At 37.9% G+C, this 16,593-nt stretch overlaps 1 protein-coding gene across 3 annotated transcripts in view; it reads left to right on the forward strand.

The window, feature by feature from the left end:
* rxfp2l (relaxin family peptide receptor 2, like) overlaps positions 1–16,593 on the forward strand; it is a 55,590-nt gene that overhangs the window by 11,846 nt on the left and 27,151 nt on the right. For all 3 annotated transcript variants that reach the window (XM_055199678.2, XM_055199679.2, XM_055199677.2), the window contains exons 2-3: positions 2,902–3,030; positions 4,540–4,611. In XM_055199678.2, the coding sequence (XP_055055653.2) occupies positions 2,919–3,030; positions 4,540–4,611 (184 nt within the window). In that variant the 5' untranslated portion in view covers positions 2,902–2,918. The remainder of the gene's footprint in view (positions 1–2,901; positions 3,031–4,539; positions 4,612–16,593) is intronic.

Below are 16,593 nucleotides of genomic sequence, written 5' to 3' on the forward strand. Positions count from 1 at the left end.
CCACGTATGTCCATTTTGCCGATTTTGAGATTTTTCAACGGATTGAATGTCCAGGTTCATTTCCGTATACAGTATGCTTCACATATCTAAATGGCCAATGAAAAGTTGTGAAATCATGTCATCTGATTTTCACATATATCCATTTGGTGTTAAAGCTGTCAATCACGCCGCGTATCTCCCGCCCTGTGGAAGCATTTCGCCGGTCTCGTGAAGTTTCATCGAAGCTCAGGACTGGATAGCTGAATAAACACAGCCTGGTGAGACGATTCACGCATTTACATGCGTACTTTTCCCCTGCAGATCGGATCACAGATCGGAGTACACCACCCCCTTCAATACGATCCAAATTTGCATCCGATCATCCTCAATCGTATTGATTAAGGTGTTTACATGAAGGCTTTTCAATACAATCGAGCCATCAATATGATTACAAACGGATTATTTGGTTGCATGTAAATGTACCTACTGACTTTCCTTCATCGAGGTAAACGTTTCCCCCCTGACGCCAGACATACGTCTAGGAGTGACATTATTACGATAGGACTGTGCAAACAAAGTATCTGTCTAGCATTACCATGTCAGTGTATTGATTCATTGTCTCTTCATAGTTTGCAAGATACAGTTAATACATTTATAATTAATATTAAATAAACTAAGCGTATTAAATAAACCAAGAGGTAGGCTATTTAATAAACTGAGCTAGTGATCTGTCAATATGAAACGCGACTTGGCCATTCTAATTAATGATCGGAAGAACGCGTATTGACCACCGTTACTGTAAAATATGCACGTATGTCCATTTAAACTCAATTTTGGTCAAATGTGGATTATATCATTACACTGGCAAGATTATGGTTACATGTAAAGATGCCGTACCAAGTATGACAACGCTACGTTCAACTGCTTTTGAAATACAATGTTTTTTTCACTTCCTAAAAAATAATCGTTTTGGACATACGTGAGTTTCATCGGGCAGCGACGTTATGCTGGTTTTAGCTGGATTTTTCAGTAGGGTTGTCAAACTGTTTATAAGGTTTAAGGTGGTTTACGCTGGTCCTCCCAGCCTGACAAAGCTGGTCATGCTGGTGGGCCAGCTGGTATTCCAGCATGACCAGCTATGTCCAGCTAGACCAGCTTAAAATGTGACCAAAACACAGCTAGACCAGCTTGCTACACCAGCAAAACCAGCTACCTACACCAGCAAAACCAGCTAAAACCAGCTAAAACCAGCTCACCAGCTTATGCTGGTCTTAGCTGGATTTTTCAGTAGGGAACTTACCCCACCCTCCCCTAATCAAGGCTGACAGGCATTGTTAGGCCTGAGTTTGCAATGCTGAGATCCGAGTTCCTTATTGCTTTCATGTTTACCACATAATTAAAATATTTTAGCACAAATGTTTACTTAAAAAGTTTTAATGTCATATAACCCCTATTATTGTAAACAACAATAGAACTGTCATGCTCCCTGTTTGTCTTTCTGTTCTGTTCTCCATGTATTCAACTTTGACCCCCTCTGGACTCCTTTTACTATCATCCTCCTCCACATTCCTTCGCCTGTTTCATGTTGCAATCATACTCACCTGACAGCCATCATCCTTATTATCTCTAACACATTTATACTCTCCTGTTCTCTTCAGTGTTTGTCTGGTCTAAGTCGTATTTAGTGTCTCTGTGTCTCTTTGTTTATTTCTGGTACACTGTCGGAAATAAGGGTACAAAGCTGTCACTGGGGCAGTACCCTTTACAAAGGTCCTAATATGTACCATTTAGGTACAGATATGTATCTTTGAACTAAACAATATGTACCTTGAAGTACTAATATGCAGTCTTTGGTGTATCTTTTTAAAAGGGTACTGTCACAGTGACAACTTGTGTATCTTTAATTCTGAAAGTGTAGATGTGCTATAGTGTTAATAGATACTTTTGTTATCAGTTCCAAAGTCTCTTGCAACATTCAGAAAACAACTAAAAACCCATATTTTCCAAGAATATATGACAAATATATGTTAAAAATAAAAAAAACATTTTAAGTTTCGGAATAGTGAAAACTAGTAACTTGGTATAAGCATTTCTTGTATGACCAATCACCTTATTGTTTGCTAAAATTTGTAAATGTAAATTTCTGCCCTTTGGCAAGGCATCTGCAGTGTGAATATAAAGATGTGTACATTTTAAAAGCTGAATATCATTTGATATCATGAAAGGTTATGATGTCTAACACTAAGAACATTTCGGTTCCAAGATGTTATGTCATGCCTTGATTGCAGATGTGATGTCATCTGTTTGAGATATTACACAACGCTATGATGTCAGGAGGCTGGGAGGTCACGCGAGTGGTGGCAGGGTTACTATGAATTAACCAAGGTCTTCCATCAGTCACGTGACCTACCAGCATCATGAACACTGACCCCAAAATTTCACCCATCACAATGAAAGGACAACAAGGACTGTGCAAAAGTTTGCATATAACTCAGATTCTAGTATTGGCAGGAGGAAACATACACCATATTATCAAAAATACATTTTTGGTTATCTATGTGTTTTAATCCAAATTTTGAAATCTGTTTCCCTTTAAACATTTGTATTGTATTTTGTATTTATGTGATTTCCATCCCATACCCACAACATCAGCAAAGAAGAGGACAAATAGAAACAAAGTTCATATTTGTGTACACCAGAAAAATTCAAAATCCCTAATGCTCTATGAAATGTGATGAATGATTAAGTGGCATGGATGTTTTGCTGATTAAGTGGTTGAATCAAAACTTAAAAAAATTGCATATATTCATCAGGTATTCAGGATTGTATTTGTGCTGTTGTGCATATGAATGCAGTTTTTTCTCAATTATTAAGTCTGAGCACATTTTGTTTATGTCTGTGCATGTTTGTGTGCGTATGTAGAATCGTCAGGTTCTGATATGTGTCCATTGGGTCAGTTTCCATGTGGGAATCTATCAGTGTGTTTGCCACAACCACAGCACTGCAACGGGCAGCAGGACTGTCCTAATGGAGCGGATGAAGAGAACTGTGGTCAGAACTTGTGCACCTACACAAACATGAGCAAACACATATTTATAATATAAAAATCACATTACTGTATATGTCCCATGTGCACATAGACTCATACATATTTTACATATAGCATTTTTAGTTAGTATCGGTGAGTGTTTACAGGTAAAGATTTTTACATTTTTAGAAAGAGTGTATACAGTATACTTTCACCTAAAGGATTATTAGGAACACCTGTTCAATTTCTCATTAATGCAATTATCTAATCAACCAATCACATGACAGTTGCTTGAATGCATTTAGGGGTGTGGTCCTGATCAAGACAATCTCCTGAACTCCAGTCCAAACTGAATGTCAGAATGGGAAAGAAAGGTGATTTAAGCAATTTTAAGCATGACATGGTTGTTGGTGCCAGACGGGCCGGTCTGAGTATTTTACAATCTGCTCAATTACTGGGATTTTCACGCACGACCATTTCTAGGGTTTACAAAGAATGGTGTGAAAAGGGAAAAACATCCAGTATGTGGCAGTCCTGTGGGCAAAAATGCCTTGTTGATGCTAGAGGTCAGAGGAGAATGGACCGACTGATTCAAGCTGATAGAAGAGCAACTTTGACTGAAATAACCACTTGTTACAACCGAGGTATGCAGCAAAGCATTTGTGAAGCCACAACATGTACAACCTTGAGGCGGATGGGCTACAACAGCGGAAGACCCCAATGGGTACCATTCATCTCCACTACAAATAGGAAAAAGAGGATACAATTTGCACGAGCTCACCAAAATTAGACAATTGAAGACTGGAAAAATGTTGCCTGGTCTGATGAGTCCGGATTTCTGTTGAGACATTCAGATGGTAGAGTCAGAATTTAGCGTAAACCGAATAAGAAAATATGGATCCATCATGCCTTGTTACCACTGTGCAGGCTGGTGGTGTAATAGTGTGGGGGATGTTTTCTTGGCACACTTTACGCCCCTTAGTGCCAATTGGGCATCTTTTAAATGCCACGGCCTACCTGAGCATTGTTTCTGACCATGTCCATCCCTTTATGACCACCATGTACCCATCCTCTAATGGCTACTTCCAGCAGGATATTGCACCATATCACAAAGCTGGAATCATTTTAAATTGGTTTCTTGAACACGAAAATGAGTTCACTGTACTAAAATGTGAGATGCGGTGGAACAGGAGCTTGGTGCCCTGGATGAGCATCCCACAAATCTCCATCAACTGCAAGATGCTATCCTATCAATAGGGGCCAACCTTTCTAAAGAATGATTTAGTACCATGTTGAATCAATGCCACGTAGAATTAAGGCAGTTCTGAAGGCGAAAGGGGGTCAAACACACTATTATTATGGTGTTCCTAATAATCCTTTAGGTGAAAGGTGAGTGCATAATCTGAATATTTTAGATGGTTAATTCTAGCTTATGATCAGCCTAGTTATGTTTAGTGTTAGGGCAAAAAATATTAGCCAGGTACATGTCGTTGAGATGCATTTAACTAATAAAAAAAACTTGTGTGTTGCAGTGGATAACAGTGGTTGGCCACACCTGTTCGATGCCTTCATGAAAAAAAGAGTCCAGGAGTCAAAAGAGTGCAGTAAGTTTTCTCATTTATCTTATCCTTTCTTTTCCTTTGAGTCTGTGTTTCTATCAGATGTGAATCTTGTCAAGGTGATTTAAGCAGTCGCCTAGGGCAGCAGCTGTCTCTGGGGCTGCCCAGACGCCAGATAAACTCCTCTCGCTCATCTGGGCTTCACTGTATTCTCTTATCCATTCCACCGGCACCGTTCATTGACAATGAATTGCGACATAGCGGGTAACTTTTTCCAAACCTCTCGCGATTTACTTTGCCGTCCCCTCTCAGTTTGACTGTTATCTGCTATCATCGCAGAAATAAGATAAGCAGCCAACCCAGGTAATAAAAGTGTTTTCACTTGCTATGCTATTGTTTGGCCCCCCGTGACCTTGCGGAGGACAAGCGGGTTTAGAGGATGGAGGGATGGATGGATGCTATACTGTTTGTTTTCCAAAGCTATGTTTTGGTAAATAACACACATACCACCTGGGTGTCAAATCTGATTTGCCCATATAAGCATCATCCTGCATGTCTGATCATGTGTTCCAACTCTCAATACATCAAGTTTTATCGGCAGGCGTTGTTATTGAATGTTAAAATGATGGACAGTGTGCTTCTAAGATTTTACCAAATTTCTTTGATTCCATTGATGTTGTGAGTATGGATGTAATGGATTTATATGTTATAATGTATAGATTTGATCCTTCTTATAGTGCAACTTCAAAAACTGGAAGAAACTGTTTCTTTCCCTCTTTCATCTTAGCGTGCCAGAAAGAGGGATGCGGTTGGGCAGCGTGTTTAGTTTGGTTAATGTATTAGACATGGTTCATTGTCTCACTTCTGAAGATCAATTTGTTTTCAAAAACTGCAAACAACAAACAACTTAAAATTCTGCAACGAATCAATCTGTTATGGTATACTGCTTTATTGATAAAAAAATAAGCAATTTGCCCTGAATTAAAAAGAGTCACCAAACAAGTTAACTTTGCCTGGATATAAAAGTGGGAGGAAATTATTTTTTTTTATCCCACACAATATTAGTTGATTATTTTCTGAATAAAATAGATAGCAACTTACAATATTTTTTAAAATTCACCTTAAACAAATGTGTAATTTAGTAAGTTAAACAAAATGGAAAATCTTTTGAAAAATGTTATTTCCAGACCTTATTTTACATATAAATTGAAACTTGTTGACATTACTGATTCAATCAACGGGGTTTAAAGAAGACAACATGTCAATCAGGGTGTATAACACAGTCTTAAGAATCAGCATATTTTTTCTTTGGTCTGGAAAAAAACAAATAGCAAAAGCATCCCCATATGCTGTCTTTGCAGAGATCTTGGCTGCATCTGAATGAATGTATGAGTTAGTGAAGGAGACTTTTTTCTTCAGCCATACGGTCACAAACAGACACAAATGCTGTTTTGAAACACTTTCTGTGTGTCTTAATAAGTTCCCTAGCTCGTGAATCAGTCTGTGAATCCCAATCGGAAGTGATTATCCATAGCCCTAATCCCTTCGAAGATCAGAGCTCCTGTCCTGGATGTACACTTTCGAGGGAGCAGCGCAATAATGTAACATCATGTGGACGATTAAAATACACTTGGCGAATAAAGCAATGAATGAACATCTGTTTATGCTCGTACTCTTCCCAAAGTATTCTTAAAAGGATGCAAAAATGCAGTTTGGAACTGCAGGTAAAGGACTCTTGCGAAAAATAAGTCATTAAGTATCCCAATGTACAGTGAGTACATACTTAATACTTATTTTTCGGTGATGTGACTATTAAAACACGTTGGAAGATATCACCAGTGATATTTATAAGCAGCACGCAGAAAGATCTCTCTGAAAAAAACTGGTTACGATATTAAATACTTAGTGCACTTAATGAGACCAAATACTGCTTGTTTGATCAACCCAAAACAAATAAAATCTAATTTTTGACCATCAAACCTATAAGTGACCGAGATCAGGCTGCGGTCAGCGGGGTAAGCGAACACTGACACCCGCTGGCGCGTCTGGATCTCACGTTCGAATCTTTTTAAGCAAATCTTCAAATAGGCGCTATCTTTACTAATCGACTGCAGACTTGAATATTATACATATACTGTATATATTCTTACCTGAACTAATCTTAAAACTACACTTTGTGACCAAGAAACGGTAATATTGAGAAATGGTTATTGAGTTAGGACATTCAAAACAAACGGCCTTCAAATCCGTGGCGGAAGAAAGTAGTTCCTCAACAAAGAGGCTTTTAAAAAGATTGTTTTCTAGTTTTCTTTCTTAAAACCTGTGCCATCGAACTGTTGTATAAATTATACTATAAATATTGCTCTCGGAGTTAGCTCTATATCATCATGGCTGTAATTAGGCCAAAGGCAGGAGTATTAACCTAGTTTATACCACGGGTCTGTTGAATACTGTATTCTGATTGGCTGAGAAATGTTCCATGTGTTGATTATTTTTCAGTAAACGCACACCTTGTTAAATGTCTTCAAAATAGGCACCAGAGCAATGTTTGTGGTAAGGTATAAGTGAAATAATTTGAAAATAATGCTCAAGGTGGTAATGCGGCATGATGCGAAGTAACACAGACGCGAGTTGAATGCATTATTTTCTTATAATTCATGGCCCAATTTTTCCTTACTTATTATACACGGCACTTTATGCTCATGTACGCGTTTCTGTAATTCCACTACTTTTAGCAGTAACGAGCATGTAACAACGTATTTTTTTAAATCAAGTAACACAATTACTGATATTTAAATGAGTTTGTTATGCACGTTACTCTATTTTGTAAAAAAATAACACTTGCAGACAAGACATTTCTGATCTAACGTCGCGGGACCGTGGTGGGCGGCGCAATGAATCATTAAACTTCATCATGGACGACAGTGTGTATAGAATGAACATGAATTTAAACGGGACAACATGTTTGTCAAGCAATCCCAGTATGACATCAACTTGCATTTGTAGTACACAAAAGTAATAAATCTGAGAAATGTTAATATATTTTTAGATGTTTACATCGGACTTCATGGAAGAGAACGATCGGCGATTGTTGTTTCCAGTAAATATGCACACTGTGCTGTACACCCGTGTTAAAACTCCATAGTATGTGTGAGTGCGCATTTAGTTTCAGTTTTGGTTTCACTCGCTCCATGTCTGACAAAACAATCCATTCACTCGGTATCCGACAAAACAATCCACTCTCTCTGTGTCCGTCCGACAAAACAATCCACATACTCTGTTTTCTGATTAAATATCTTCCTTTAATCTTCTTTATCATTTAAATCAACCATAAAAAATATACAAACAATATATGATCTTAAATCTTAAATATCACGGATGCGGTAAAGAGAACTGTGCAACTCCACTGTATTCAACTGTAGTCCTGCGCAATACCCGCCGCAAGTCTCCAAATTCTTAAAGAGACAGTACACAATTTTAACATATTATATACTGTATTTTCAATGTAAACATACAAAATATTTGTCTAAATGGTCTAAATGATATACACAAATAAACTAAGCTTACATATTAAGATAATTTCTAACAAAAATATTCAAAGGCTGAATCTAAAGTATGTGATATATTAGATATTACGTGTAAAATAGGCAATCCATATAAGAAACTTTACTAAAATAATGCAGTACATAACCAAACTAACAAAAGAGTGACGCCCACTGTGGCCTACAGCCTATCATTTTAATGTTTTCGCCGACTGAGAATCCAAAGACCGTTACTGAGTTTTTGAAATGAGCGCATGTGTAGACACAGCCCCCCTCCCTCACAGTTCATTTCTAGGGAACGCCTTCCAAAACTCGTGCACGAGTATTTGAACGAGTGTTTGTTTACCACCGGCATATGCTGTGTCGCGTCAGTGGATTCATTATGTGAAATGATATGATAATAAACACATAAGACGTAACGTTAGATCAGTCGACGATACTCCCATTTCAACTACAAGTAGCAGACTGGTAACTGCCTTACAACTACAGTACAAGAACAACGTCGATATACCTGAATAACAGTACAACAATAATTATTCCACAAAGAAAGAATAATCACTGTTACCTGTCGAGAAGAATTTTTGCGAACTGTGCATCTGTCTTGACACCTCTCAGTTCCTTCATTGCTCTCCAGCATTGAAATGTTTCTCCAATAACGACTCTGGTTCTTCTGACAATTTTCTCCTCTTCTTAGCGACTTCAAAAAAAAAAAGTCTTTCTTTTGCATCCTCCTTTGGGTTTCTTCTCTACCAGCAGGAGCGACAAGGAAAACAAACCCAAACTTATGACTTGCCCGACACTGGTACTGTGTGTCATCTTCATCAATGCATTTTAATATTTAAAAATAAATTAAATATACATAATTAATAATGCAAATAAGATTATATTCACCAATGATTAAACCACCAATTGCATGTCCGTCTTGTTTGAACTGTGCATCTTTGGTTTACAACTGGTAAAATACCTTTTGTCCTCACAGAAGGTTTGCATTTCTAACAATTAGCTAATAAAATATATCAAATCAATAATTTGTTTCCATATTTAGTCCGTAAGGGAAGTGTACACGCCATGGTCACTTCAAAGAAGCAAGTTCCATTTGTGATAACATGATCTTGGGCAACAAGTTCTCGTAATGCATTTTGAAAAAAAAAATATGGCGGGAAAATTCGACTTTACAAACAAATCTAAGTAGAATTATTCAGTTTGTCTTAATTTTAATGTAATACCCAATACTTATCAGAGGTTAAAATGTAGCAAAGGCTAGTTTAGATTATAAGAAAATGTGTTGAATAGTAGTTGCTTTGTTAATATACATGCTGTACTGTATCTACTTTAAACACCAAGCAGAGCAAAACAAATCAGTTTGATCTGATGATCCCAAAAATTCAGTGTTTGGCCTTGTATTCGTATCAGCAGTATTCTGTTTTATGGCAGCACAACTTTTCTTCTTAAAACTCAATCTTATTTTCAATTTGGTTTGGAAAAGCTATTTAACGAAAGAGTTCTTACATCTTTAGGGGGTGTCACCGACGCTTGCAAGCATGCACTGAACTGTATCTGGGCCTAGTTTGCCATTATAAAGTTGCGAAACATTTTCAGTTTGCCTACCATCCAGTTACATTTTGCTGGTTGTTGCAATGTTAATAGACTGACCTCAGAGAAAGAACTCTGTGAATGAAAGGTAGAAATGGGGTTGAGTACTTAGATTAATATATGGGTTGTTTTCAGCATGAAAAACTAGGAGATTGTTTAGAGCTCAAAGAGGGGTAAGGGGAAGTACACTTATTATAGAAGCTTGTTTTCTGTCCTCGAGCATCACCTTGGAGTCACCCAGGAGAAACAAGCGAGAATCTTAATAAATTCAACTCATTTCATTTACTACTAGGGTAAACTGTGCAAAATGTTTTATTTTTAATGAAGTAAGATGAGAAACACGACTTTTTCATTTAGTGTGAATGCTAAACGTTTTCAATTGATTATATAATCACTGAGCCACCTGGCAGAAGCAGAGTCTTTCTAACTGCAGCACTTAATAGGGTTTCCTCCTTGTTAAGCATATTTCCCCAGAGCTTAGGACTTAATGGAAAGTGATAGGCTTCTACTTCTTTTTGTGGTGGGTTGTCCTGTGTGTTCAATAGGGAGTGCCCAGGGATGCGATATTGCTAACAACTCAGTGAAAGTGTGAGCAGAGACTGTCGCTGTCAGTGGCGGCCGGTGACTTTTCTTCTGAGTGGAGCGAATTCAAAATATGTGTTAGGAGTGTCATGTGAGTTGCTCGTCATGTCAAAATACAGCGTGGAAAATAAGTATTTGACACCATTAGCATTTTTATCAGTAAAGAGATTTCTAAGTGGGCTATTGACACAAAATTTCCACCAGATGTAGCCATCAAGCCAAATATTGAATTCTTACAAAGAAATCAGAACATTTTAGTATACAAGTTGAGTCATAATAAATGAAGTGAAATGACACAGGGAATAAGTATTGAACACATGAAGAGAACAAGGCGCAAAATGCCATAGAAAGCCAGGAGATCACCTGAAATCTGAGAGAGAAACCCTGCCCCCTATCAGTACTAATTGATATCAGCTGCTTTAGTCCTAATTGATGGCCTAGAAAGGCTTCTCATTACCCAGGAGGCACACAGGAAAGACTTCAGGATGGTTGAAAGCAAAGAACTCTCTCAAGATCTTCATAATCTTATCATTGAAAAGCATTTTGATGGGAATGGTTATAGGCGCATTTTCACAATGCCGAATGTTTCTGTGAGCACTGTGGGGGCCATTATCCGGAAATGGAAAGAGCATCACTTCACCCTAAACCGGCCAAGACCAGGTGCTCCATGTAAGATCCCTGTCCGAGGAGTTCAAAAAATAATCAGGAGAATTCTTCAAGAGCCAAGAAACACTCGGGCAGAACTTCAGGAAGGCCTTGAATCAGCAGGTACTGTTGTTTCAAAGAAAACCATAAGCAATGCAATGAACCACCAAAGCATCCATGCACGCTCACCACGCAAGACTCCATTGCTGAACAAAAAGGATGTTGAGGCTTGGTTAAAGTTCGCAAAAGCATTTGAAGAAGCCTGTGGATTATTGGGAGACTATAGTATGGTCAGATGAAAGCAAAATTGAACTTTTTGGCAGTCATTCTACACACCATGTTTGGAGAAGAAATGCCACTGCCCACCACCCCAAGAACACCATACCAACAGTTAAGTTTGTGGATGGAAGCATCATGGTTTGGGGCTGCTTTTCAGCAAGGGGTACTGGCAGACTTCATATTATTGAAGGCAGGATGAATGGAGAAATGTACCGGGACAGTCTGGATAAAAATCTGCTGCCATCTACCAGAAAGCTGAAAATGAAAGCACAAGGCCAAGGAAACAATGAAGTGGTTTCAAAGAAAGAAAATCAAGTTGCTTGAATGGTCCAGTCAATTACCTGACCTAAATCCCATAGAAAATCTATGGAGAGAACTAAAAATCAAAGTTCATAAAATATGCACAAGGAACCTTCAAGATTTAAAGACCATTTGTGTGAAAGAATGGGCCAGAATCACTCCTGAGCAATGCAGACGACTGGTCTCTCTATACTGTACAAGAGGCGTCTAGAAGCTGTAATCACCAGCAAAGGCTTTTCTACAAAGTATTAAATAAAGTGTGTTCAATACTTATTCCCTCTGTCATTTCACTTTATTTATTATGACTCAACTTGTATACTTAAATGTTCTGATTTCTTTGAATTAATTCAATATTTGGCTTGATGGCTATATTTGGTGGAAATTTTGTGTCAATAGCCCACTTAGAAATCCCCTTACTGATAAAAATGCTGATGTGTCAAATACTTATTTTCCACGCTGGATGTGTTTGTTGTTTGTTAAAATTGACAAGATGAGCATTTTTTTCCCAAGTTGAATTTTTTTTTACTCTTTAAGGATTAAAATGCTCAACACCAGCACTGAGTGTGGACAAAGGATATTTGAAAGGATAGTGAGCCCTATAATCCATTAAGTCCAAACCCCATGAGGGTGAGTAAATGATGACAGAATTTTCATTTTGGGTAAACTATCCCTTTTATAGCACAACACTTTCATTGGAAAAAAGGATAATATATACATTGCATGCCAGGGGAAAATGCTTCCATGCACACGGGTCCTCAGTCCTAGCCGGGTTAGGGGTTGATAACCAAGGGTCTTTTCTAATGCAAGAGTCCCACTTTCCAATATCCAGAGGTTTTTGAGTTCAAGCTTTTTAGAGTTGATTTACATTTTCGGTTAGAAAGCGATAATAGCCCACAAAACTCAACTCTCTGTCAGGTAAATGGCCCTGCTGACGTTCTGACCACATCTCGCATGAAAATATGTCTGGCAGTCATTGGGGCAGACATTTTGCCAGTGAGCTTCGCCTGACACTAAAAAGAAATAACAAGCCATTGTTAGTGAACTAACAAAACTAGTGAAGAAAACTAAAAAACCTGCTTAGATTTGATCCAAAACTTTTTTATAGCAACATATAGTATTGCAGACGCTGATTGTCATACCTGGTAATTCTAATGGTTTTCCAGAGGAACTTCTACATTTTAATGACTAATAAAATAAGAAAGCAGACGCAGAAGAGTTTGTTTATTAAATGTAAAAAATTTTCTCACTGAATCTACGCATAAGCACATGCTGTCTGCATCAAGCCCTAAAGGAAAAAGTACACAGTAAATGTCTGCTTCCAAGATGTTAAATAATTACCTTTTCGTTTGGCCTCATAATTAGTGGGTGTTGGCGCCATCTTAACGTCTCTTTGCTCTACCAGCTGACGTAACACACAACACATGCAACAGTGTTCAAAACAACCAATAAGGTAGAGAAAATTGAGCAACTTAAGTGTTTACACGTTCATGGAAAGTGTGAAATGACAGAGTAAATCGATGCGTAAAATGGAAGGCATTACTGTTAGATATTATGTCAATCTCTCTCTTTCTCTTTCTTTGTTGTGGTCTCATTATCTCTCTATGAATTTCTTCAGTCTTTTGTCAATTTCTCCAGCTTAAAATCAATACACATCAGTTGTTGAAGTAAAAATGGGAATTCATTTAACCAGCGAACAAAAGATGTTCAAATGGTCATAGTTGCTTTTTAAAACTGGATTGAACAGGGCACGAATAGAACTGGAGAACAAATTTTATACACCACTGGGAAACACAAAAGTGTTGGCTACAAAAGCATGTTTTGATGTTAAAGGGGACATTCCACAAGAGGTTTTTAAAATATTAAAGAAATCTTTGATGTCCCCAGAGTACATATGTGAAGTTTTAGCTCAAAATACCATATAGGTAATTCATTGTGGCATGGTAAAATTGTGTATAATTAAGCAATATCGCTCGAGTAGGAGTGTGATATAGCTCTATATCATCACGGCTGTGATTAGGCCAGAGGCACGAGGCCGTAGGCCGAGTGCCGGAGGCAATAACAGCCGTGATGATATAGACCTATATCACATGACTCCGAGAGCGATATTGCTTTTATACAACAGTTTGAAAAACGAAAACTAGAAAACAACAACAGAGTTATTTTAAAAGCCTCTTTGTTTGAGTACTACTTCTTCCGCCACGGATTTGAGGGCGGCCAGAATGACAGGTAACACTTTTGGCTGCTTTGAATCTCATAATAACTCAATGGACGGATAGGCGTTTCTTTATATTAACGTTTCTTGGTCACAAAGTGTAGTTTTAAGATTAGTTCAGTCAAGAATATATATTTATTATATTTAAACCTACAGTCGATTAGTAAAGATAGCGCCTGTTTGTACGTTTGCTTAGTGAGATTTGGTACGTATGAGAATCAAAGCATGAGCGGACATCAGTGTTCACTCGCCCCGCTGACCACCGCCCTCTCTGGGCTACATCTCTGACAGGGATTCCCTGGCTCTGATATTCGCCTTGTTTGTTTTTGATGGTCAAAATGAGATCAAATTAGCAGTATTTGGTGTCATGATAAAACTATTACTTGTTTTCTTATTCATATTTAGTGTCTTTTGTGTTGTTATTGTTTTGGCGCGAGCTAAAAGTTTACTTATATAATGTTACTATTGGTTTCCCATTTACTCTTAACGCGATACGAGCACTCGATTATTATTAAACTTTGTTCTTGTCAGTACTATATAAAACTGTTTTTTATAAGTGTCAGAGAGATGTTTTTGCATGCTGCTTATAAATATACCAGTGGCGATATCTCATAACATGTTTTAATAGTCACGTCGCGATTAAATAAATGATCAATGTCCACATTTAAAAGCTGCGGTGCTTACCTGCAGTTCCACAGTGTTTTTTGCGTTCTGATAAGAGATATAGCTCCAGAAGAAAAACCGAGTGTTTACATTCCTCTTTCCAAGTGTCCACACGATGTGACAAGACATTAATCCCATTAAGTTTAACGTAACATCCAAGAGCGCTGATCTTTGACGGAATACTAAGTTCCGATTGGGGATCCACAGACTGATTTATGAGCTAGTGCAGTGTTTCCCAATCCTGGTCCTCGGGCACCCCCTCCCAGAAAGTTTTAGATGTCTCCTTATTTAAAACACCTGATTCGACTCATCAGCCTCCTTCTAAAGTGGTAAACATATGTCCCTAACAAGCTGATGAGTTAAATCAGGTGTGTTAAATAAGGAGACATCTAAAACTTTCTGGAAGGGGGTGCCCGAGGACCAGGGTTGGGAAACACTGAGCTAGTGAACTAATAAGACACACGGAGAGTGTTTAAAAACAGCGCGTCTGTGTTTTTCCATTCAGAGATGAGCCTGTTTAGGACCTCCATTCACTAGGTGGCGGAATGATACGAAAGGTGAAGCGGTTACAGTGCCGTTATCAGGACAATATCGCAGCTCTTAGCCAATCAGATTCGAGAACCAGAAAGAACTGTTGGATAATAGTGAATACGCGTTGTTCCCTCACTCTGTCTCGTGCAGTGCATTAATCCTCGTGTTCATTCATATAAACTTCAGAGAAACATATTAAACAACATACTTGAATGCGAACCGTCGCGTTGCTCTCTCTCATTTGTTCGCTCACTCGCTCTCTCTCACTCACTCACACTCTCTCTCTCTCTCTCTCTCTCTCTCTCTCTCTCTCTCTCTCTCTCTCTTTCTTGCACTAAAGTAATTTCAGTCCTTTAGAATGTTAATTCAACCTTTAGAAAGATTATTAAAACTACAAGTTATAAGATTGTAGGCTACTGTTTGTGTTTGAGGGAATACAAACGCGTCGTGATGTCAGTCATTCTTTCTCTCTGTCTATCGCACTCGTGAGGCCGTTCATGGTTGGATAGCGCAGATGAAAAGGCGATATCATTATAATAAGATCCCCTAACTACGTCATGGGGGGAGCGAAATCCAAATGACCTATATATTCACATTTACAGAGAGAGCCTTAACAAAACAAAGTTACAGGGTTGCTATTTTTCATGTTTTCTGGGTTGGTAGAAGCACCCACACTTAAACATGGAAAAAGTCTGGAATGTCCCCTTTAATGGAGGAAATGTATGCATTACAGAAGACATACAGTAAGATAATCAGTTGCAGTGCCAGTGGGCGTTAAGCAGGCACACTGGTACCTTAAAATTAATAAATTAAAGACCGCCACTTTATTCTCTTGCACGTTCTTAGACATGCTCTACTTCAGATGGACATAATATGCAACTTTTGTGTTTATATGTACCTTATTTAGTCTACAATAAAACAGTGCATTAAAATTTATTATATGCCTTTTAATTATGTTAATTTTATAACATTGATGTAAAATTGTTTAAATAATTCTAGGTGTTTAATTGCTCTTTGTAGCATTGGGACTAAAAGACGATAGCTTAATAACCTTAGTTTTGTAAACACTGACATTTCTTTAATTGTTTGCCTGTCATAAATAGCCCATACGTATTCTGACTCATTTTTCCTGGTCAAATATGGGGCAAACTCCAATCAGAAGTGATCATCCCTATGCTCTATTCCCTTTCCAAGATCAGAACTGTTGATAACTGTGTAGGGAGTTTCTACACAGTTGTCTCATTGTGTGTCTGTTAAAAATAAACGTGGCAAACAGAGCCATGTTAAACAACGTCATTTTATCTGACTCTGGGGCGAGAGTTTATGCAGGGTCCCCTTCTATCTATCTCTCTCTCTCTCTCTCTCTCTCTCTCTCTCTCTCTCTCTCTCTCTCTCTCTCTCCAAGAAGAATATGATAGGACGTTATACTAATCTTGCTGCAGTTTTTCACGGTTTTAAAAAGATTTGTAGGCCTTTAACATCTGTGTACATTTATTTTATTTTTTTTGTGTACTGACTGCCTTTAATATATTCTTGTCCATGACTGCATTTTTATGTAATGTCACATCCACAATATGTTTTCAATTAAAAACTTTATTTTCATAAACATAATATCACCAAACATGATATGATTCAATAGGTATGACTTCAATAGGTGTTAGGATTGGAGATAAGGGGTGA

Source organism: Misgurnus anguillicaudatus, chromosome 22 (assembly GCF_027580225.2).
Source record: "Misgurnus anguillicaudatus chromosome 22, ASM2758022v2, whole genome shotgun sequence".
NCBI classification, from domain to species: domain Eukaryota; kingdom Metazoa; phylum Chordata; class Actinopteri; order Cypriniformes; family Cobitidae; genus Misgurnus; species Misgurnus anguillicaudatus.